This window comes from Nipponia nippon, unplaced genomic scaffold, assembly GCF_047370975.1.
Source record: "Nipponia nippon isolate SJK-2023a ecotype South Korea unplaced genomic scaffold, ASM4737097v1 scaffold_1, whole genome shotgun sequence".
Classification (NCBI taxonomy): Eukaryota; Metazoa; Chordata; class Aves; order Pelecaniformes; family Threskiornithidae; genus Nipponia; species Nipponia nippon.
In genome coordinates, this window is record NW_028262290.1 from 160,404,941 (window position 1) to 160,424,717 (window position 19,777).

At 43.6% G+C, this 19,777-nt stretch overlaps 1 protein-coding gene across 3 annotated transcripts; it reads right to left on the reverse strand.

Annotated features, from left to right (window-relative positions):
• Window positions 1-238: 238 nt before the first annotated feature.
• On the reverse strand, window positions 239-18,470 carry NUB1 (negative regulator of ubiquitin like proteins 1). 3 transcript variants are annotated; one of them, XM_087730696.1, is made up of 15 exons: window positions 18,189-18,470; window positions 14,757-14,874; window positions 14,509-14,670; window positions 11,685-11,743; window positions 11,027-11,097; window positions 9,982-10,164; window positions 8,341-8,429; window positions 6,802-6,908; window positions 5,744-5,930; window positions 5,277-5,384; window positions 4,953-5,105; window positions 3,811-3,957; window positions 3,441-3,536; window positions 2,490-2,682; window positions 239-947 (listed from the first exon to the last, which is right to left on the reverse strand). In XM_087730696.1, exons 2-15 carry the CDS (start codon window positions 14,871-14,873, stop codon window positions 784-786), a joined length of 1,836 nt encoding a protein of 611 aa, XP_087586822.1. In that variant the 5' UTR covers window position 14,874; window positions 18,189-18,470; the 3' UTR covers window positions 239-783. The 3 variants fall into 3 exon arrangements, with proteins under 3 accessions (XP_087586822.1, XP_087586806.1, XP_087586814.1); XM_087730680.1 differs by having other exon boundaries at window positions 239-950; window positions 18,189-18,468; XM_087730688.1 differs by lacking the exon at window positions 18,189-18,470 and adding an exon at window positions 16,679-16,843 and having other exon boundaries at window positions 239-950.
• Window positions 18,471-19,777: the final 1,307 nt, after the last annotated feature.

Sequence of the window (19,777 nt, forward strand, 5' to 3'; positions counted from 1 at the left end):
GAACTGAGACAGCGCCTGAGCCGGGTTCTGTCCAGCAGCTGATGGAAGAAAATCTTGCAGTCCCCGTGAAATCCGTCCGTCTTAAGCCGCACACCTGCCAGAGGGCAGGAGGAGCTGCTTGGGTTATTTGGTTACCGAGGGAAATGCCACCACCAGGCAGGGGACGGGGGCTGACGGGGCACGGCCCTGCCGGGTAGCTCCCACTGGCTTCTAAAACCAAAGCACAGAAAACTCTTACTGAAAGCAGCGGCGGCGGCAGCAGCAGCACAGCGTTACCTTTATTGCCTGCGTAACACCCGCGTGAAGTGACAAGCAGAACACAGTATAAATCCATGCACAACAGATACGGAACTGACTCTTAGAAATCTTTCAGAAGAAAAGGAGAACAGTTTGTAAGCTGATACCTCTAGAACCTCATCAGCCAGGTGTCTGATTTACAAACTCACCTTTTTTTTTTTTTTTTAAAGCTGGTATTTTAAAATGGTATAGAAATGCTTTACTTGAATACTAAGTGATTAACTTATTTCACAATAAAAATATAGTTTAGTTCTATTAAATTTTCTTCTGAAAATAAATGTTTCTATTTTTCTGCTATGACAATAAATTACAATGTATCACAAATGTAGGCTTTAAGCAGATTTATAAATAAGCGGGAATTAAGTGTTCCACCTACTGTTTAACTGAATTCAAGGAATTTAGTAAGAGATAAGCTGAAGGTGCATTTATAATCCAAACTCAATTTGTCAAGGTAAATACATGTAACTGAAGTAGATGTAAAGGGATTTAATGCTGTGGTACTTGTATATAGGATAAGTATTCATGAATGATCTGTTCCTCTTCCTCCAGTGTTAAATCCAGATAATCCTCTTCATGTTCCGGAATATCCTCTAGGATTTCATTGACTGCATCAGTCTCCATGTCTTCATCTGTTGGTGAACCAGAAGAACCTTCTGAGAAAGAAGAGCAGCAGTGAATTCAAAGGAGCCGGTACCTTCCCTCTTTCCCCAGCACGACTGCTCTGCGAGTCTGTTACTGTAAAACCGCCTCAGCGAAAACAGCTCTGCGAAGGATACTGCAGCCTGGCAATTTGTTCCTGTTATTATAAGCTGCAGGAAAGCCTTAGTTGTACAACAGGGATCACTGCAGCTCTAAAAAATAACAGAAGAGAGAATGTGCAAGTTTCCTTTCCTGAACATGAGCCAGCAGTGTGCCCAGGTGGCCAAGAGGGCCAATGGCATCCTGGCTTGTATCAGGAGTAGTGTGGCCAGCAGGACCAGGGAGGTGACAGTGCCCCTGTACTCGGCACTGGTGAGGCCGCACCTCCAGTGCTGTGTTCAGTGTTGGGCCCCTCACCACAAGAAGGACATCGAGGCGCTGGAGCGTGGCCAGAGAAGGGCAACGAAGCTGGTGAAGGGTCTGGAGCACAAGGCTGGTGAGGAGCGGCTGAGGGAGCTGGGGTTGTTTAGCCTGGAGAAAAGGAGGTTGAGGGGAGACCTTATTGCTCTCTACAACTGCCTGAAAGGAGGCTGTAGCGAGGTGGGGGTCGGTCTCTTCTCCCCAGTAACAAGTGATAGGACAAGAGGAAACGGCCTCAAGCTGCGCCAGGGGAGGTTTAGGTTGGATATTAGGAAAAACTTCTTCACGGAAAGGGCAGTCAGGCACTGGCACAGGCTGCCCAGGGAAGTGGTGGAGTCCCCATCCCTGGAGGTATTTAAAAGCCGGGCAGACGTGGTGCTCGAGGACATGGTTTAGTGGTGGGCTTGGCAGTGACAGGTTAACGGTTGGACTCGATGATCTTAAGGGTCTTTTCCAACCTTGACGATTCTATGATTCTATGATTCTTTGCTACATGGCGAGTATCCATTACAATTCTACCATGGACGGGGCACGGGGAAGGAGTATGTGGTCAAATCAGCTGACTGTATAGCACAGATTGGGAATAAACTTCCCAGCAGTCAGAGCCCAAATATTAGCACACCGAAAAATCATCATTGTCAGCAACAGGTCCAGGGAACGTGCTCCAGCAACGTAGCGCTCACTCTCTGAAAGTACAGGCAGGGAGAGGGTGGTTTGTTTTTAAAGAGAACCGGTGTGAGTGAGAACCATGAGACGGGAGAAGCCGGGCTCGCTGGCGGGCTGGAGCGGGCCAGGTGTCCCTCCCAGGGAAGCGAGGATGCAGACAGCCGAGCCCTCACGCCTGGGGCGCCCAAGCCACAGCCTGCTCAGCGCCGGTCCCTCTGTCCCAGGAGGCCTCCGAAGGTTACACCCCTCTCTTCTGGGATGCATCCCTCTTGGGCGCTGCCTGCAGCCGACGCATATCCCCTTGGACGCCCTGCCTGTAACTGTGTTACTAATAAAAGTAGTCTGGGGCGTTACTCGAGGCCCTCTACCAGTATTTAAGCAGAGATTGCTTAATCGCTTTGTACCCGAGCCAGAAGAACAGCTCTCCCCTTCCCTCTCCTCTGCCCGCTGTACGCAACATTTCTGACCTGCAGACTCCGTAGGCGAGTCTTTTGATGAAGTCGATTCTTCTGACGGACTGGACCCTTCTGGAGACAGCTGCAGCGAGGCAGGGAGAACTCCCCCGTAATGAGCAAGGGTTTGGGAAGCTAAGTGGATGTTGCCTTTGAAGACCTTTAAAGCTTGCTCTGCCGACTCACGGCTGAAACCCATATACATCAGCTACAGGAGAGGGAAAAAAAGTAAAAATAAAAAAATCTGGAGAAATCCAAGCTCATCCAACACCAGGGCCTGACAGGAATCTGACTCTGCATCTGATAGTCATTCCTCTTGCACAGAGGAAAGCGCTGCATGCCAGGAATTCCAGGACACTGACTCTGGTTTACTGGAACAGTTAACAACAGGGCAGTGACCTATTAAAGGAATGGGGATGTTGAGCAGAATCAAGAGCCTCATGTTTAATATCAAACCAATTCTTTTTCTGTTTTTCAAAAGGAAACTTCAAAGCACTCCAGCATATCGGGAGGGTGCATGTGCCATTTACTTTTTCTAGGCGATACCGTTTTCTTGCCTATCTGACATTGATTCTGCAGCCACACTAACTCCTGAGGAGCTTTTCAGATGGCCTGTGATGAGAAAGACACATTCCAACTCTTTCCCTCGTGCACTGCCATGTTTAGAGACTTGAATTAATTTCTCATTTGTTGTCTTTTTCAGATAGAGCATTAGAGCGCAGACTTTGCTCTGCATCCGTACGTGACAGGTTGGCGTCACGGGCAGGAGGTGCACATGGATCACATTTCAGCCGGAGTGTGACTTCACCATGAAGAGCAGATGCCAGACAGTGGAAGCCTGACAGCCCGAGTAACACGGGTCAAAGAAAATTTGTACAGCTTTGCTCAAGGAAGATACGGTGTGTTTGAAGGTGTAATTCAGAAACAAGACAACCGACTCCTAAGAAAGCAAAAGGTCTAACTTACTTGATCGATACTTTCCTGGGAAACCTGAAACTGGTCTGTGGCCACAGGATCATCATCGTCATCTTCCAACAATAACTCTGGATTGTCAAGAATAAACTACAATAAAACAGAGAAGGATCAGAATGGAGCAACAGCAATATAATGGACCTCGGTAGGATACGTATTTAGCCCAACAGTTGATACCATTTAAGTTGGCTGAGGTTTGTTTATATCTGATTCATTGGGTCAGGAAGTGGAAGTTCAGTCCTTACAGTTCAGAAAAGGTAGCTATGAACACGGACAATGGAAAATAAGAATCTGCTACATAATAAATAAGAGAAGCAAACCAAGCTGTCTTTGTACAAAAGTACTACTCCTGAAAATCACTTACCTTGAAGGCTTGGTCCAGGTTTCCTTGTGTATTATGCAGAGCTACTTGAGCAGCTCTCTTTGAATAGCCCATACTTTTCAAGGTGTTTATGTCTTCCAGGCGCTGCCTTCTTTTGGCTCTCTCCTCCCTCCTTATCTGTGCCTTTTCCTGCAAGAACACAGCCATTACAAAGCGCACTGTGCATGGGAATGCTTCAGCCTTCCCCTCTGCACATAGAGTTTCTTGGATTTACTTCTTCGAGTTTGAATCTCTTGAGGAAAAGGGAGGTTTTTTTTCTTTTTTAAATACAGACTGTGCTGCCAGACACTCATTACTAAATAAAGTTGCCTTTCCATGAGCTAGCACTGTTTCCCTACTTCCGCTCTCTCTGCGGATCGGCTCTTACGCTACCACAGCTATTACAGGCCCTGTGTGGTAAGCGATAAACCCGTTTGGCAGATGGGCCTGCAGACCAGACTTGCCAAGGACGCGCAGTCAGAACTGGGCACGGAGCCAAGGCGTTCTGCTCAGCCCTTCTCTCAGCCGTTTGACTTCTCCATCCACATTTCACTCTCTGAAGTCTACAAGTGCCACCTCAGCTTACCAAACCTAACTTCAGGCACTTCAGATCTGGACAACGCCATCTTCACTTCACTGTAGCTTCCTTCACTTCAGCACAAAAAAATCCTTCTCCCCTCCTGGATCTTCCACGTCCAAAGCCAAAATATGGTGTGGCTTGATGGTTGTATTGCTGCAGCTCAACCCTCATATTTCCCCTCACAGCACTTTACTGTGCAGCCTCTTGTCTTTCAGACCAGCCAAGCCCAGGAGGGACAGCTTGATCAAGGTGGTTTTGTTCCCACATGGAGCATGGCTGACCAGCAAACGCTGGTGCAAAGTCTTGCTATGCACTTCTGTGGTACAGCCACAGATCTCTGGCTCTCTCATCCCACCTGTTTTGGGACAGAGCTTCCCTTGTTGTATTAAATTTTGGTTTCAAACTTGTGGCAACAGATGTCAAACTGCCAGTTGCACTGACAGTGCCAGAGCAGGATAATCAAAGTCCTTAACTTAGCACCCTGTTGCACTAGTCACACAAAACACGATCTTCTGGACACCCCAACTAATATGACCCTTGATTTCATGCTTTCACTGCACCGTACCTCTCTCCTGTTGGTGATAAGATTGGCAGCGTGCTCCACGTTCCCATGGCATGCTCGCAGGGCAAGGCGGGCTTCCTGTTCAGAGAATCCCAGGAGCGACAGGCGATAAACTTTATCAGGATCTATGGACAGCTCTTCATATAAACGAGATGCCTGTATATAGAAAGAACAAAATGATGCCACTTACGCTGCTGCTAACACACAAACAAACAAAAGTCTCCCCATTTTTCTGAGTAAGCAAAGAACAGGGAGAAGGTGCAAGACAGAGCCCAAACACAGGAGCTAGCGTGAATGATTCGGAAGTTTTACTTAATGGTGTCTTACCTTCTGAATATACTCAGCAGCCTCCTTTTCTCTGCCGCTGTGATAGTGTCCTATCCCTTGAAGGAGGTAAAGCCGTAGGAATAAAACCTTCTCACGACCATAGCTTCCCTAGAGAGTTGTTTAAACAAGGGAGGGGAAGGGGCACATGGGCAGAAGCATACGGTAGAACATCAATTCATTATCAATAGAACACTTTACACATTTAAAGAAGACATAGTCGCTATTGTGACACTCAGTATGCAGATCAAGCAGCACACCTAAACCGCTGACGATGTCTGTGCATACAAAAGCACGTTTGCCACGACCTTTGTGTCAGGTCCAATGCTGACAATTACACAACTAGACTGCAGGCTGAGGAGGCAGGAGGAAACTTTAAACTTCTAAAAGTCAGTCTTGTAATAGTTGAACAATAACTGAATACATGTAGAAGAAAAAAAAAAAAACTAATTAAATCAAAACCAGCATACTTTGATATCAATAAGTCTCTCGTGGTTCTCCCCATAGCACCTCTGGAAGCACCGGTGTGCTGTGGACAGCTTTTTCTCTGCGTCATCCAGGCAGTCCAGCTGCTCCAGGCGGAAGTAGCACCACACTATATCCAGCTGCAGTACTGCATAATTATCAACGGTATTCAGCAGTTCTGTGCTACACTCGCTGCAAAATAAAACAATTACTTCATTTGTTTGGGGGAGGTGGTTTATTTTTCCCACACACTTTGTGCCACTAATAAAACAACATGCTAGAAACACGCATACTCGCTTATTTGAGAAAGCACATGTCATATTTCAGGTAGCAAACTGATGTCGGTGGAACTTCAATAAAGCACTGATCTCCCACCACATTCAGTAACACACAGGGCACTAATGATAACACTACATCTCAAAGAATTACAGTAGTCACAACTCATTTTGTTGCTATTTAAGACAGCATCTCTTTAAAAGCAGAGCGGAATTAAACCCTGTGTAATCTTTGAGAGGACAGAGAAACTGTCTTCCTTAGAGCGTGTGAGCCAAGTCCTGTGCTGGTCTCCTTGCATGTGCATACAGATGAGAAACAGATGGGACAGTATTACTTTGGGGGATCTCAAAACAGCAATTTCAGGCTCTGACTGCTGACAGGAAAGTAGTTTCCCTGCAGAAACCCTGGTATTGTTACTGACCTCAGCCATCGGCTCCACCTTTTACAAGAAATTATGACTTCACAGGAGCAATTGCAAGAGTATCTGTAACTGTCTCTCAAGCTAATGCAGTTTATAGCCTAGCATATGAATACAGACGGTTTCTGTTTATGTTGATATGAAAGATTAAATTGCCCAGTGGCAGTATCTGTTTCAGCCCTTCTACGTGAAGCCACCTGTCACTGCGAGTCAGAGCCTTTGTCTGCTGCTTCCCATCATCTGCAGAGGGGTGTGAAGCAATCCCGGGCAAAACAGGCCCTGATTTATGTGCACAGGTAGAGCTGATACTGTTCCTGTATTTGGCTGACAGTAATGGAAGGAGACACGAGGACTCAAAAAGGTTCTTACCAGAAGTGTTTATCAGCATCCAACAAATATGGCAGTGCTATTTCATATTCCTTCTTCTTCATTAATGCTCTGCCCTTCTCATGATAACCCATTGCCAGCACAAGTGCCTAGAAAAAACAGATTGAGACTTTTTGTTTGCACCTCCCCACGTCACTTCTATAACTGAAAAGAAATATCTAGGTAATCCATTAGAGCCCTTGTTCTTCCTAGAAAAATACCATGCTATCAGTTCTGTAAGAGCAGATACCATAGCAGTACTATTTCATATCGCTCCATACTTTTCTCCCATCTGCTAACGCTGGATATTGTCTAATTAAAAGCAATGATTGTTACTGACACATGAAATGTTGCACCAAGTTTATTTTGAGAATGCAACCCTAGGTAGATTTTCAATGATGAGTGATAAAAAGCTAAGCATTTTCCTGGGTGCTACACTTCCTAATAGCAGCAAATTTGTTTTGCTTTGCTATTACAACTATCTTGTAAAACCTAACGATTCACCTCCTCCAAAACCTCAGAACTGAAAATTAAATTTTGAATGTGGCAGGAAAACACTCTAGTTCCTGCAGTATGACAAATGGAAATGTAAATAATATTTCTGCCTAGAAACAACCTGCAATATTTCTTCTCACCCACGTTCAATACTGATGAAATCTCGTGGACTTGAACATTTGATGCTTTAACTCCTCAGGTGACTTACAACTTTCAGCACTTCATCAGAACAGCAGCATTGTGAGAATGGACAGTTGTTATTCCAATCATTCAGCATCTCCAGATGACGCAGAAAACACAGCATGCCTCAGAGGAGGTGAGGGCAGCAGTAAGAACACGTTGGGGCCTGCTCATTTCTTCCCAAGGTATTATTTTTTTTGTTACTGGGTGTCATTCCAAGTACTTGTAAAGATTTTTATTTATCTTCAGGAAATTCAGCAATCTTAAAAGATAGTATCTACCACTATTCTTCTGCTTCAGCAGCCAACATCAGGTATGTCACTCCTACTGTAATTCAGTCCATGCACCCACCCAAAGATATTTTCAGTTGAGAATGTGGAATTTTCTTGAATGGTGAGCAAATTTAAATTGGAGAGGGGTCACAATGCAAAAGATCTCAAAACTATTTTAAAAGAGCCCGATTTTGAGAGACTCATCAAGTTTCCAACTGAAATGGAGGCTTAATGAACAAGTTATTTTCATATTGTTCTAGGGCACCCAAAATTTAAAATAGGTGCTAGGATATAACAAAGTTAAAGCTCATCTTAAAACACAAAAATAAGATGTGGACCACACAGGGGTTAGTGCAAGATTAGACCTGCAATTAGATCAGCAATGAGAGGTCTGTCTCCAGATGACTGAAGTATTCCCAATTGTAGAGTTCTACTTTAATTTTATTTCAAAATTATTTCTATTAAGCAAACATCTACTGGACCCACGGTTACACCCCAAAAAAGTCTGACTGTATTTCAATCCCATATTTGAAATGCTTCAGGAATCAAGCTTTAAAAAGCTGTCTTAGTAGCTTTGTAAGATACTTCTACCTACTTTTTTAGCTTGAGGAGGAATCTCAATTGACCTTCCAGTCTGATTAGCGATATCTAGGTATGGAACAGAATCTGGATCCAAGTACTCCTCTGAAAGAGAAGAAAAAGCAGTTTAAATTTTAATTATCACCTTCGACAGAGTAACTCTGCTGTTGTAAGAGTATGTCAGTAAGCACATGGTTAAACAAAAAAGCAAACAAACAACAAAAAAACCAGAATTACATATAAAGGGCTGCATCTGTGTCTTGGGCAGACCTACCAAAAATGGCCCTGATCAGACAAACGTGAGGAACTTTGAGAAAGGTCACTAAGGAAAAGGCCCTGTTCATCCAGAAACTTAGACACAACACTAAAAGTTACATGAATTGTAAAGAATTTTTTGCAGAAGACAACACACCTACATTTTACACAATATAACATTTGAAATGCTTTATCAAGTAAAGCATAGAATATAAAGAAAACACACAACTGAGCACAGTTAATAAAACTGAAAAAAACCCAAAAATAGAGCTCAGTATTTTCCTTTCCCCACATCTTTAATGCTTATAACCAAACTATCAATTTTGTTTTCACTTCCATCTGATTTGAAATGAAAAGATGCTTTTCTTGTAAACAAAAGACAGTTGAGCAGGAGTTTGCTGAGATTAAAAGCTTCTGCCCTGCAATTTTTCTCAGATGAAACAAAAGGGTTGTTAAATCCTTTCTACACTTCACACAGAACCTTCAGCCTGTGAGCCCATGACAGACTCCACTCTCTACTCTGCCATTGTGCTATAACCGACAGTTAGTGGTAAATACCTTAAAGAGGCCCTCTACAGGATGCAAGGGCTGGGGTCTAAATTACCCCTTAAATCCTTAAAAGGAATCACTTCTTTTGTTTGTTCAAAATATGACATTATAGTAAGAAACAGGCTGTCACTGACCATTAAAAGAAGCTTTGTTCAGGTATTTTTGCATTTGGCAGGAATTCACTACATACTCAGTTTCAGTTTCTTGTTTGGGGATTTTTGAAACAATAAAATAGAGAAGTGATTTAAACTCACCATCCAGCAATGCAATTCACAAACACAACCTCATTTTGAAAAATTACTACTGTTAAACTGATTATATCCCTTTAACTTAATCCACAGTTGCCAGCAATCAACATGAAATGCAATGAGAGCAGAACAGCCACGTTACAGATGAGAATGACAAGCGAGCTGTTCTGCACAATGAAACCATGGTTACGCACAGCCATATCTGAGGTAAACTACAAAAAAGTGCGTAATGACTTATAATACATTATTCCACTCTGCTTATGTCTACAATAAATTTAAAGCCTGTTCTCAAGAGTCGTCAGTCCCTTAACTGTCAAGTGCCAATTAAATAATAATTGATTCATATCATATCCTTCTCAAAGTGCCAGATGTTTTCTAGCATTCTAGTTGTGTAAGAAGAGTTGGAGTAGAAGAGGAAGTTTAGTCAACTTAAAATCCAGTTTTCAAGTAGGCAGAAACCTAGAAAAGTATAAACTGAAATCCAGCCACAGTACAGGCACTCTTCTATGCTGAAAGTCCACTGAGAAGATAATTTTTGATGCATAAGACTTAATGAACACCCATATCCTCCCCGCCGACAAAAAAAACCCAACAACCCCCCTCACCTCTTTCTGCTAGAATTTCTAAACCCTTCTTAGTCCTTTGCATCTTGTCATTTATTTCTTTTTCCTTCTTGCACTGCAGTTCTTCTTCCTGAACTTTTCTTTTAGTTTCCTCATCACTCTGTTCCAGTTGAAGTACCATCACTTTTGCATTGTGTGTTACACCTTGGTCTTCAAGGGTTTTGCCTGCAAAATAGAGTATGATGAATACAATCCAAAGACCCTATTTGTGAAGAGAGACCATTTTACATTCTAATGTCATTGGCAGGGGGGGAAACACTACCCACAAACAGAACAACCTGAACAGCCCCTTGCCTTACTCATGCTGGACTGAAGAACTACAGTAATTACTAGACTCAAGAACACAATCAAAACCTCTGCCAATTACTGACATATTCAGCAGAAACTCAGAAATTAGAATCAGACTTGCATCTTAAAAGTGCTTTTTAAATGACTGGTATGTTTCTTTGCTTGCTTTTTTCAGAACATTCAAAAAATATGATTGTTTCTATTTCAGTTAACTGATCTTCAGGCAAAAACTGGCACAACAACATGTCCAGGATGATATACCACAACAGTAACAGTCCAGAGGAACTGGGAATTGAATCTGAGTTCCTGTTGTCAATTCCATGGCTCTAATTCTGACATATTCTAAGGGAAATAAGTATGTCAGATGCTTAGGCCATCAATAAAGAGAAAGCTGTTGTCATCACTTCCCACAACGTCTGACAAGTTGAACATGTGTAAAGCATTACAAAAGGTTTCTGAATGTGCTGCTACACAATATGGTTTTTGAGGAAATTTAGGGTTTCTCTTAAATGTGTTTCAACACTTGAAAAACAGATTTTCAACATTTATTACAGGATTCCTAAAATTGCTCTAATTTTATCTAAGAATTTTGATCATTATAATTTATTACATTTCCTGTAGAGCAGAACCTGACAAATGTAATTTCAGAAATTCCCAAGGAATAGCAGTTCACAGAGTTGCAAGAACTTTTTCTTCTCAGAATCAGCAAACTAGAAAATTATTGTAGAAGTATACATACCCAGGTCAAGCTGCTTCTTATTTATGATTATTTTGATAGCATTTTCTTTTAATGCATGTTCCTGTGCTATCCTGTGAAATAAATAATTTCATCCATGAATATAAATTTGTAAGGCTATGCAGTATTTCTGTTAGAATAGCAATAAAACTTAAAAATGAGTACGCTTGTAACAGGCTTAAAAGTTTGGCTATAAAAGGCTGCTAGAAATAAAATAACATCATCAGAGAGCTTTGTATACCATATAGGGAAAATCTGGGATACAGAAAGCAAAAAAGCAAAACAGACAGAAAAGAATCTGATTTTATTAGGCTTAAAAACACAAAAGGAAGAGAAGCTAATGTTCACTGTTCAGAAGACCTGCCCAGTTACAGATTTGGAGTACTGATCACCAGTGCCTTCTCAGGTACTGGCTGGGGATTTACAGAGAATGATCTTCTTCCACAGTTACAACTTTCCTGTTTTCCATCTGCTAAACCACAGCTTCTTACATGAAGAACTCCCCTATAGGGACACTGGACATCCTATTCAAACATACCGAACAAACATAAATGCTAAGAAAAAGCTTAATCGAACAAATAGTGCTCTGTGTGTCTTCTTTTTAGTTCTGTATGACAGTATGCCATCTCATTAGAGAAGTACCAAGGGTGATTACACTTACTGTGATCTGAGCTCCTTGCCTGTGATGAACAGGTTAGTTTCCAGTGGGATTTTTCTGCTCTGTAGTAATTATATTGGGTGGGGGAAAGGAGGAGGGAAGGAAAAAAGCATGATATCAAGATACTTTGGACATTTTCTTAATTAATTGTTTTACAACAACTACAATTTCTTTTTCAAATAATAATCATGTTAATAGGGTTATGGTTGGGCATACATATTAGTAATTTCTGAGTAGGGACTCTTGTACTTGCTATACAGTGCTAAAAATCATGTTCAACATGACCCGGCAATGTGCTCTCGCAGCCCAGAAAGCCAACCGTATCCTGGGCTGCATCACAAGAAGCGTGGCCAGCAGGGCGAGGGAGGGGATTCTGCCCCTCTACTCCGCTCTCGTGAGACCCCACTTGCAGCACTGCCTCCAGCTCTGGGGCTCCCAACATAAGAAGGCCATGGACCTGTTGGAGCAGGTCCAGAGGAGGGACACGAAGATGATCAGAGGGCTGGGGCACCTCTCCTATGAAGACAGGCTGAGAGAGCTGTTCAGGTTGTTCAGCCTGGAGAAGAGAAGGCTCCAGGGAGACCTTACTGCAGCCTTTCAGTACCTGAGGGGGGCCTACAAGAAAGGTGGAGAGGGACTTTTTACAAGGCCAGGTAGTGATAGGACAAGGCGTAATGGCTTTAAACTGAAAGAGGGTGGATTTACATTTGATATAAGGAAGAAATTCGTCACCGTGAGGGTGGTGAGGCACTGGAACAGGTTGCCCAGGGAAGCTGTGAATGCCCCATCCCTGGAACTGTTCAAGGCCAGGTTGGATGGGGCTTTGAGCAACCTGGCCTAGTGGAAGGTGTCCCTGCTGACGGCAGGGGGGTTGGAACCAGATGATCTTTAAGGTCCCTTCCAACCCAAACCATTCTGTGATTCTATGATAATAAGCATTATAACAGCAGAAGATTCAGAATTAGATAATTCTAAATTCAGAACCAAACAATTTAAACCGGCTAATTTAATTATGCACTTCCAATCTAAACTCTGCTTTGTAATTATGCCACTCACCTGTGACTGGCTAAGTTATGATTAATTCCTATTAGTGTCTCTGGTCCCAAATTAGATAAACTGGAATTTTAAATTAATTAATTCCCCTATGCCCAGTAGCATTGTAAAGAGGAATTATGAAATGATTTGTTTGTTTTAACTGCATGGTAATCACTTAACACCCTCTACCCTTTAGCCCATTGCATTCCCTGGTAATTATTTTTCACTACAGGAGAGAGAACAATTATGATTGTGTTCTGTGTTTTTGTAAGTATTCAGTAGGAAAAAAAAAAAAAAAGTCCTTCTGAAGCCCAGGTTACTATCTAAGATCTTGTTCAGAAAAAAAACATTACCTTTTTCCAGAGTGAACATTCACTTCTGTTGCTGATAAGACAACTACAACTTTTAAGTGCACCTAAATAAAGAACTTCTCTTTCACCGTTATCAGAGCAGATGAAGACATATAACATTGGGGAAGGTGCTGCTCCTGTACATGATCAAAACTAGGAAGTGATTGGAGATAGCTGTTGTGCTTGCTAGAGACTGTTTTTTAAGGGGGAAATATTCCCAGTTAAGAGACTTTGTATTACTAAGAACCTAACCAAGGGCCTGCTCTCTGTCCTGTGACCAACCTGCACAGCACACTTCACATCCCTATGGTTGAATCCTCTCAACCTTCAAAGCAGAGCAGCTGTATCCACAGTGCCATCTGAGATCGGTCCCTGGCCCACGTCAGCCCTCACACTGTGCATGGGCATTGCTTGGCAGGACACCAGGGGGCTGGGACAAACCGCATCAGAGCCGACGCTCACAGCCTGACAGTATGGATGTCCACCAAACAGTGGCCAGCCTGCCTCCACCTGTGTTTAGCTGACTAGGGTAGACGTAGCCACAGAATCTGGTATGGTGACCAGTCTAACACTGATTTAATTAGATTCACATCATTATTCTGGCATATTTTATGTGCGAAACTAAAGGTTGAAGCCCGGCTTTAAAAGGGCAAGACTTATTTCAGTTGTATCTTTGTGAAGCTTTTAGGAGCCTGACTTAGAAGGGAACAGACAAGTACCGTCACAACAGAAAATCCTGCTTCTCATTTCCAAGTTCAAACACTGGACATACCTATTTTAAAGTAAGTTGAGTTAGCTGCCTGGGCTGGAATAGTTACACGAAGATAATGTTATCACTGTAAGAACATTGCCACGTGCCACGGTTAAAAGCTAAAGGAGTTCTTTTCAATATCATCACCCCTACATGGCCTACGATGACACCAAGTTGAAGTTGCTTATTGCACTTAAAGAGAATTAATTGCACTTAAAGAGAATTATTTTTTTAATTGAAGCTGTCATTTAAATGAAAGCTGTGGTAATACAGTGATATTCACAGGCTAACTCAACCTGAGGTATTCTACAGCTGAAAAAATACACCCGCTCTTTACTGCTAATATGAACAGTTAACGTCAGAAGGAATCAAACTGAACTAGATAGACACTTAAATCTAATTTACTTTTCTTAATGGAAAGATAATTTCTCATTAAATCCTAAAGGCAAGACAATTACCCATCTCCCAATATTATATGACTTTGCCATGATATTATGACATACCTGGGAAACTGAAATATACCTACATAACTCCCCCTCCCCCCACATTTTATACACCTAATATAGATCTCTCATACAAAACACCCGAAAAAGTTGAAGAAATGAAAATATTTGCATTAGATACATATCTAGAATTCAAAAAGCCATCAAAGTAAAGCTACTTATCCTGACTTTTCTGCAATGTCACTTACTTTTCTACGAGGCAGATATATATCAAGTCTCGCAATCCCAGTCACTTTAAAATTTTCATTTCCTGTTCCACGCTCAATTGCTTTACACCGTATTTCTTCAAGCATATTCTCTGTATCGTTCTCATTGATATTCAGCTTGGATGAATATTTTTGTACAAGCTCCTAAGAAAACAGCAAGAAAAACTGGGGAAATGCACCAGCAGTATGACATGGAAGATGCATGACATCAATTCAGAGAGAATATTTACCTTCATCTCTTTACCAGCTTCTTTTTTTTCATTTGTATATGGTGGTTTCCATAGCTGAATTTTGTCCTCTCTTAAGCAACTTGTCAGTTTTGCTATTAAATACTTCTTTTGCGCCATTCTTTTAAAACAAAAGCACAGTTGGAAGGGAAAAGAAACAAAAATAGTCAATCTTTTAATATAGCCTTCCTGTACCAAGATATTGTACTTTTTCAAGAAGTCTACGTGACATTTTGGAATTCTGCAAAAAAAGTTGAGCATAAAACGCATTCCATGCCTTTTGGTGGGGAAGGGAACCTGAGTCCAAACTATTATAAAAAATTGGAAAGGGAGTGAAACCTGGGTTGGAGTAGGGATAATTCAGAAACCCCCTGCATTGGACCTTGCCAATTCAAGACAAATTAAACCTCTTCCTGACCCCTCATGCAAGCTGGAATTGCAGAAGGTACTGATTCATCAAAATCCGTGATTCAATTCTTCTGCCCTGCCCTGGACAGGGCTGCTCAATCCACCACCCCTCTAAAATGTGTCCCTGCTGTACCCCTGCCTTCCTGCTTCTCCCACGTCCCTACTTTAACAGCCTTTCTATGCCAGTGGACAGTTGAACATGAATTATTGCTAGCTAAGCACAAAAAGTAAACAGGATGGGGGGGGGGGGGGGAGGGGGAGGGAAAGGAAGGTGGTGAGGTGGGGGTCGGTCTCTTCTCCCCAGTAACAACGGATAGGACAAGAGGAAACGGCCTCAAGTTGCGCCAGGAGAGGTTTAGATTGGATATTAGGAAAAATTTCTTCACTGAAGGGGTAGTCAGGCACTGGCACAGGCTGCCCAGGGAAGTGGTTAAGTCCCCATCCCTGGAGGTATTTAAAAGACGGGTAGATGTGGTGCTTAGGGACATGGTTTAGTAGTGGAGTTGGCAGTGCTAGGTTAACAGTTGGACTTTATGATCTTAAAGGTCTTTTCCAACCTAAACGATTCTATGATTCTATGACAAAAGTGTCAGGAGGGAACATCTCAGAACCACAAGCTCCACCATGAGAAGACCATAAGGTAAAGCTCCCAGCCCTCCAGCAAAGTGAGATCACCTAGAGTGCAAAGAGCAGACAATGATCTACGCCTCCCCTCCCCAAGCTCAACCATTTATCAAGCAAACAAGTTTAATAGTATCATAAAATGGTACTGTAAAATTCTGGTTTCACAAAGATGGAATAGCAGGGTGCCACTCTTCATTGTCCAAGAGATGCTCTTCCCACTGCAAGCACATGGGGCACAAGCAACAAAGTGCAGAGGCTGAGACCAGAGATGAAGTGTGCTGTAAATCTGCACCAGGCATTAAAGTACCCATCACTGGGGAGAAGATGACAGTGAGCTGAACAGAGCAGCTCCCTGGCTCACAGGTAAGAGTTTAGGCTGAATTCATCACAAGTTATTCTCGTTCACCTCAGAAAAAGTAGCAACCACTGTGAGCGGGCATACCCCGGAAAGAAAACAAAACCAGATACAGGGAAGGCAGAGAGAGGGCAAGCAAAGGCCGATGCAGTGAGCTCAACAGAAGAAAAAACAAAGAAAATCTATGTGCATATCAAAGCATGGGAGACTTTTGGCTCTTGGACGCTGAGAATCATATGGAAGAAGATGTCCTTTAATTTATACAGAAAAGCATTTAAAATGTTGGCATATATGCACTAAGGTTGGCATTGAAATTTGATTAATCAGTTTCACTTTTCTTTCAGTGGTTTTCTTTTCTCATTCTTGTTTATTAGCACATAGCTCTCAGGAGAAAAGGGGACAGAAAAGAAGAATCAAACATTTCTATCCATTTTTTCCAGTTTCAAAGACTGTTCCCTGCTCAGAAGAACACTATTTGAGAGAAAAAAACCACGCAGGCAAACATCCAATGTGCGGTAACTTTACTGGTTAACCTTACCTTAACCCCAGCTTTAGCAAGCTACAAAGAATCTCTGAATGCTGCAATAGTCTCTTCTAAAGAGGAATCAGAAGAATTAACTGAGCAAGTGGATGGTTTAACAATCCTTCCTGTTTGATTGCTATAATTTGCATTCCACTAGGAGAGACAACCATGCATTCTTCTTCTTGCTGGGATGATGATGTTGTTATTATTACTTTAGGGCCAAGGCAAAATACAGCGTTTACAAAGCAGAAAGCAACAAACATGCTCAATTTTCAAGAGATTGCATTGACGTTATTAATGCAGCTTTCCCCCTTTTCCAAAGCATGCCAGGCAATTCTCATAAATAACCTGTAATCATCATTTCCCCACTTCTACGTTATGCTGAAGAACTATTTTATAGCTATAATTCTACTTAACATTAACTTAAGAAACAAAGAAGGTATCCATGGCTTTGGGGCACCCAGATAAATTCTAAAATTGCAACTCATGTTTAAGACTATGAATTGTAAATACAAGTGGCATTTATAAACTGGTCATTCATCTTTTTATCAATACTGTTTTATAAGTTTGTGATTTCTTACTACGGTATTAAAACAGAAACCACCACTGGAGTCTCCAATTAAAACTTATTCTTTCCAACCCTCTATTAAAAAAAGAGAAATATTGCTTTCACAAACACAAAAGCTATCATTTTATACGTAACACTTCTAACATTTATCATAAATTCCTATTTCACCACAACTAAATTGCCAGAGAATCCTTAGCAAAAATGTTTATGACTTACTTTTCCATCAGCTGGCACCACAAGTGCTCCTGACATGATTTCACTTTCGGTAAGAGTTTAAAGGGACTTTCTCAAAACGAATTTGTGTAAACAATCCAGGGTATTTCCCAAAGGCCATTTTGAATGCAAGACTGAGTTTTTGCAACTAAAATGTCATCCTCTAAAGCCAGTTAGTCTTATATATGACATTAAAGAAAACAATTGCAGAAATAGGGTTCAAAGGCCGAATTTTTGAGGGAAGGAATAGAGGATTCCAAGAGTGGTTTACTAATAGAGCAGTACACATTATTTTTTTCCTAAAAACAGCTACCTGGAGCAACTATTAACACCCCTCCTGTAGCCATGAGGCGATGCAAAAGACTGAAGCAGCATCATGTGGAAAAAAAACCCCGAGCCAGAAGCTCAACGCGAGGATGGGCGTCCTTAGGCCTCCCCAAGGCCACATCCAGTCTCTCCCCTACCACGACAGCACCGAGACCACAAGTGACCGGTGTCACCAGGGGATGTTAAGCGGGGGGTGGTGGTGGTGGTGTCTCAGGCACCTCCAAAACACCGGGAGCCCTCGGGCAACCACAGCAGGGGCCTCCCATGGCGGCAGCGGAGCTGATGCGCCCAGCCGCCGCTTCTGAGCGGGGCAACCCCAAGGCGGGAGGCGGCCAGGCCGAGCGGGCACCGCGGGGAGGGGAGGGGGGGACGGGCGGAGGGGAGCTCCGCGCCACACCGCCGGGACGGGGCACCCACCTGCGCCCGGCGGCGGAGGCCGGGCCTCGGGGCCCAGGCGGTCTCTGAGGGGAGCTCGGGCCCTCACGCAGCGGCGGGACGGGCGGGGGCCGCCCTCCCTGAAGCGACGGGGTCGGGGCGGCAGCTCGGACCCCAGCAACGACCGGGGGCGGCGGGGGGGCGGGGCCGCGCGCGTCACCCCGGCCCGGTGTGGTCGGGGGGGCCGGTGCCTACGGAAGCCCGGCAGGCCCGGGGGAGCGGGAGAGAGGCGGGTGCTCGTCACGTGGTTGAAGCCGCGCTCCGCCCGCCATCTTAGCGTCCTGGCGTCAGGCGGGCGGGGCGCTGGGAGGCTGGCTGCGGGTCGGTGGCGGGTGCTGCTGTCCCCGTGATGTCGTACAGCCCAGCCGGGTTTGCTTGTCCCCGGGGATGCGGTGGTGGGGGTCCCCGTGGTGCTTGGCTACCTGAGCGAGTCTCTCTTCCAGGAGGGGTTCGGGCCTGGAGGAGGCACTGCAGCCACCCCTCAGCTGCAGCCTCTCCATTGGTGAGGCGAAAGAGTCATAGAATGGTTTGGGTTGGAAGGGACCTTAAAGATCATTTGGTTCCAACCCCCCTGCCGTCAGCAGGGACACCTTCCACTAGGCCAGGTTGCTCAAAGCCCCATCCAACCTGGCCTTGAACAGTTCCAGGGATGGGGCATCCACAGCTTCCCTGGGCAACCTGTTCCAGTGCCTCACCACCCTCAGAGTGAAAAATTTCTTCCTTAGATCTACTCCAAATCTACCCTCTTTCAGTTTAGAGCTATTACCTCTTGTCCTATCACTATGTGCCCTTGTAAGGGGCTAAAATTCTTGTCAGTGCTGAGGGGGAGCATTTCCCAAGAGGCTGAGGTGCTGTCAAAGGTGCCAGAGAGGATTAATGTGTGGGGTTTTTTGCTGTGCTCTTTGAGGGCAGTGTTCAGGGTGAGCTTTCATATGTGGGCTTACATTTCCCCTTCTGGGGTGGCAATACATGGGGGGTGTGGGGAAAATCTGGTACTACACACCACGTCAAGCTGAGGTGGTGCTGGAATGTCCCTTCTCATTCTCACAATGCCCTAGAACGGGAGCAGGGTGTATGGCTACACAGACATTTGGCTGTACAAGGTAGGCTGCTCAATGTTGTATTTGTATGTGAGGCCCTGAAGGGGTTGGGGCTTGTTCCTGGAATCTTTTTGGTGCCTGTAAAAGACATATGTGTTCTTTTAATGGGTTACCCCAGAAATAATTAACTCGTGGGTTAATTCTTTCATGTGACCAGCTGTCCCAGCAGCAAAGGGATTTTATTATAACTGCTCTGATGTGTGACTGAAATCATTGCACTGGAGTATTATTTATTCCCGAATGGATGGGCCTGCAGGATTCTCCTTATGTAAAACAGTTTCCTTAGGCAGTTGTGCAGACTAAGTGGGGGTGCTGTATACTGCAGCTTTGGAAATGGGGACCTCACAGGTATCATGAGCTTCTGAACAAGACACTGAACTAGAATTTCCAGATTCTAGGCTCCCCTATGTCCATAAATCAGTCAAGTTTGCCTACTGATAAAATAAGAGTAAACTTGCTTTTATGGCAGTC

Excerpts from the sequence above, each read along its gene's own strand:
- NUB1 (XM_087730680.1), bottom strand. The coding sequence starts at position 14,873 with ATGGCGCAAAAGAAGTATTTAATAGCAAAACTGACAAGTTGCTTAAGA. Across the intron at positions 10,165-11,026 it reads TAAGAAGCAGCTTGACCTGG|GCAAAACCCTTGAAGACCAA; the intron begins GTATGTATACTT and ends TCTATTTTGCAG. Across the intron at positions 5,931-6,801 it reads GATGCTGATAAACACTTCTG|CGAGTGTAGCACAGAACTGC; the intron begins GTAAGAACCTTT and ends TTTATTTTGCAG.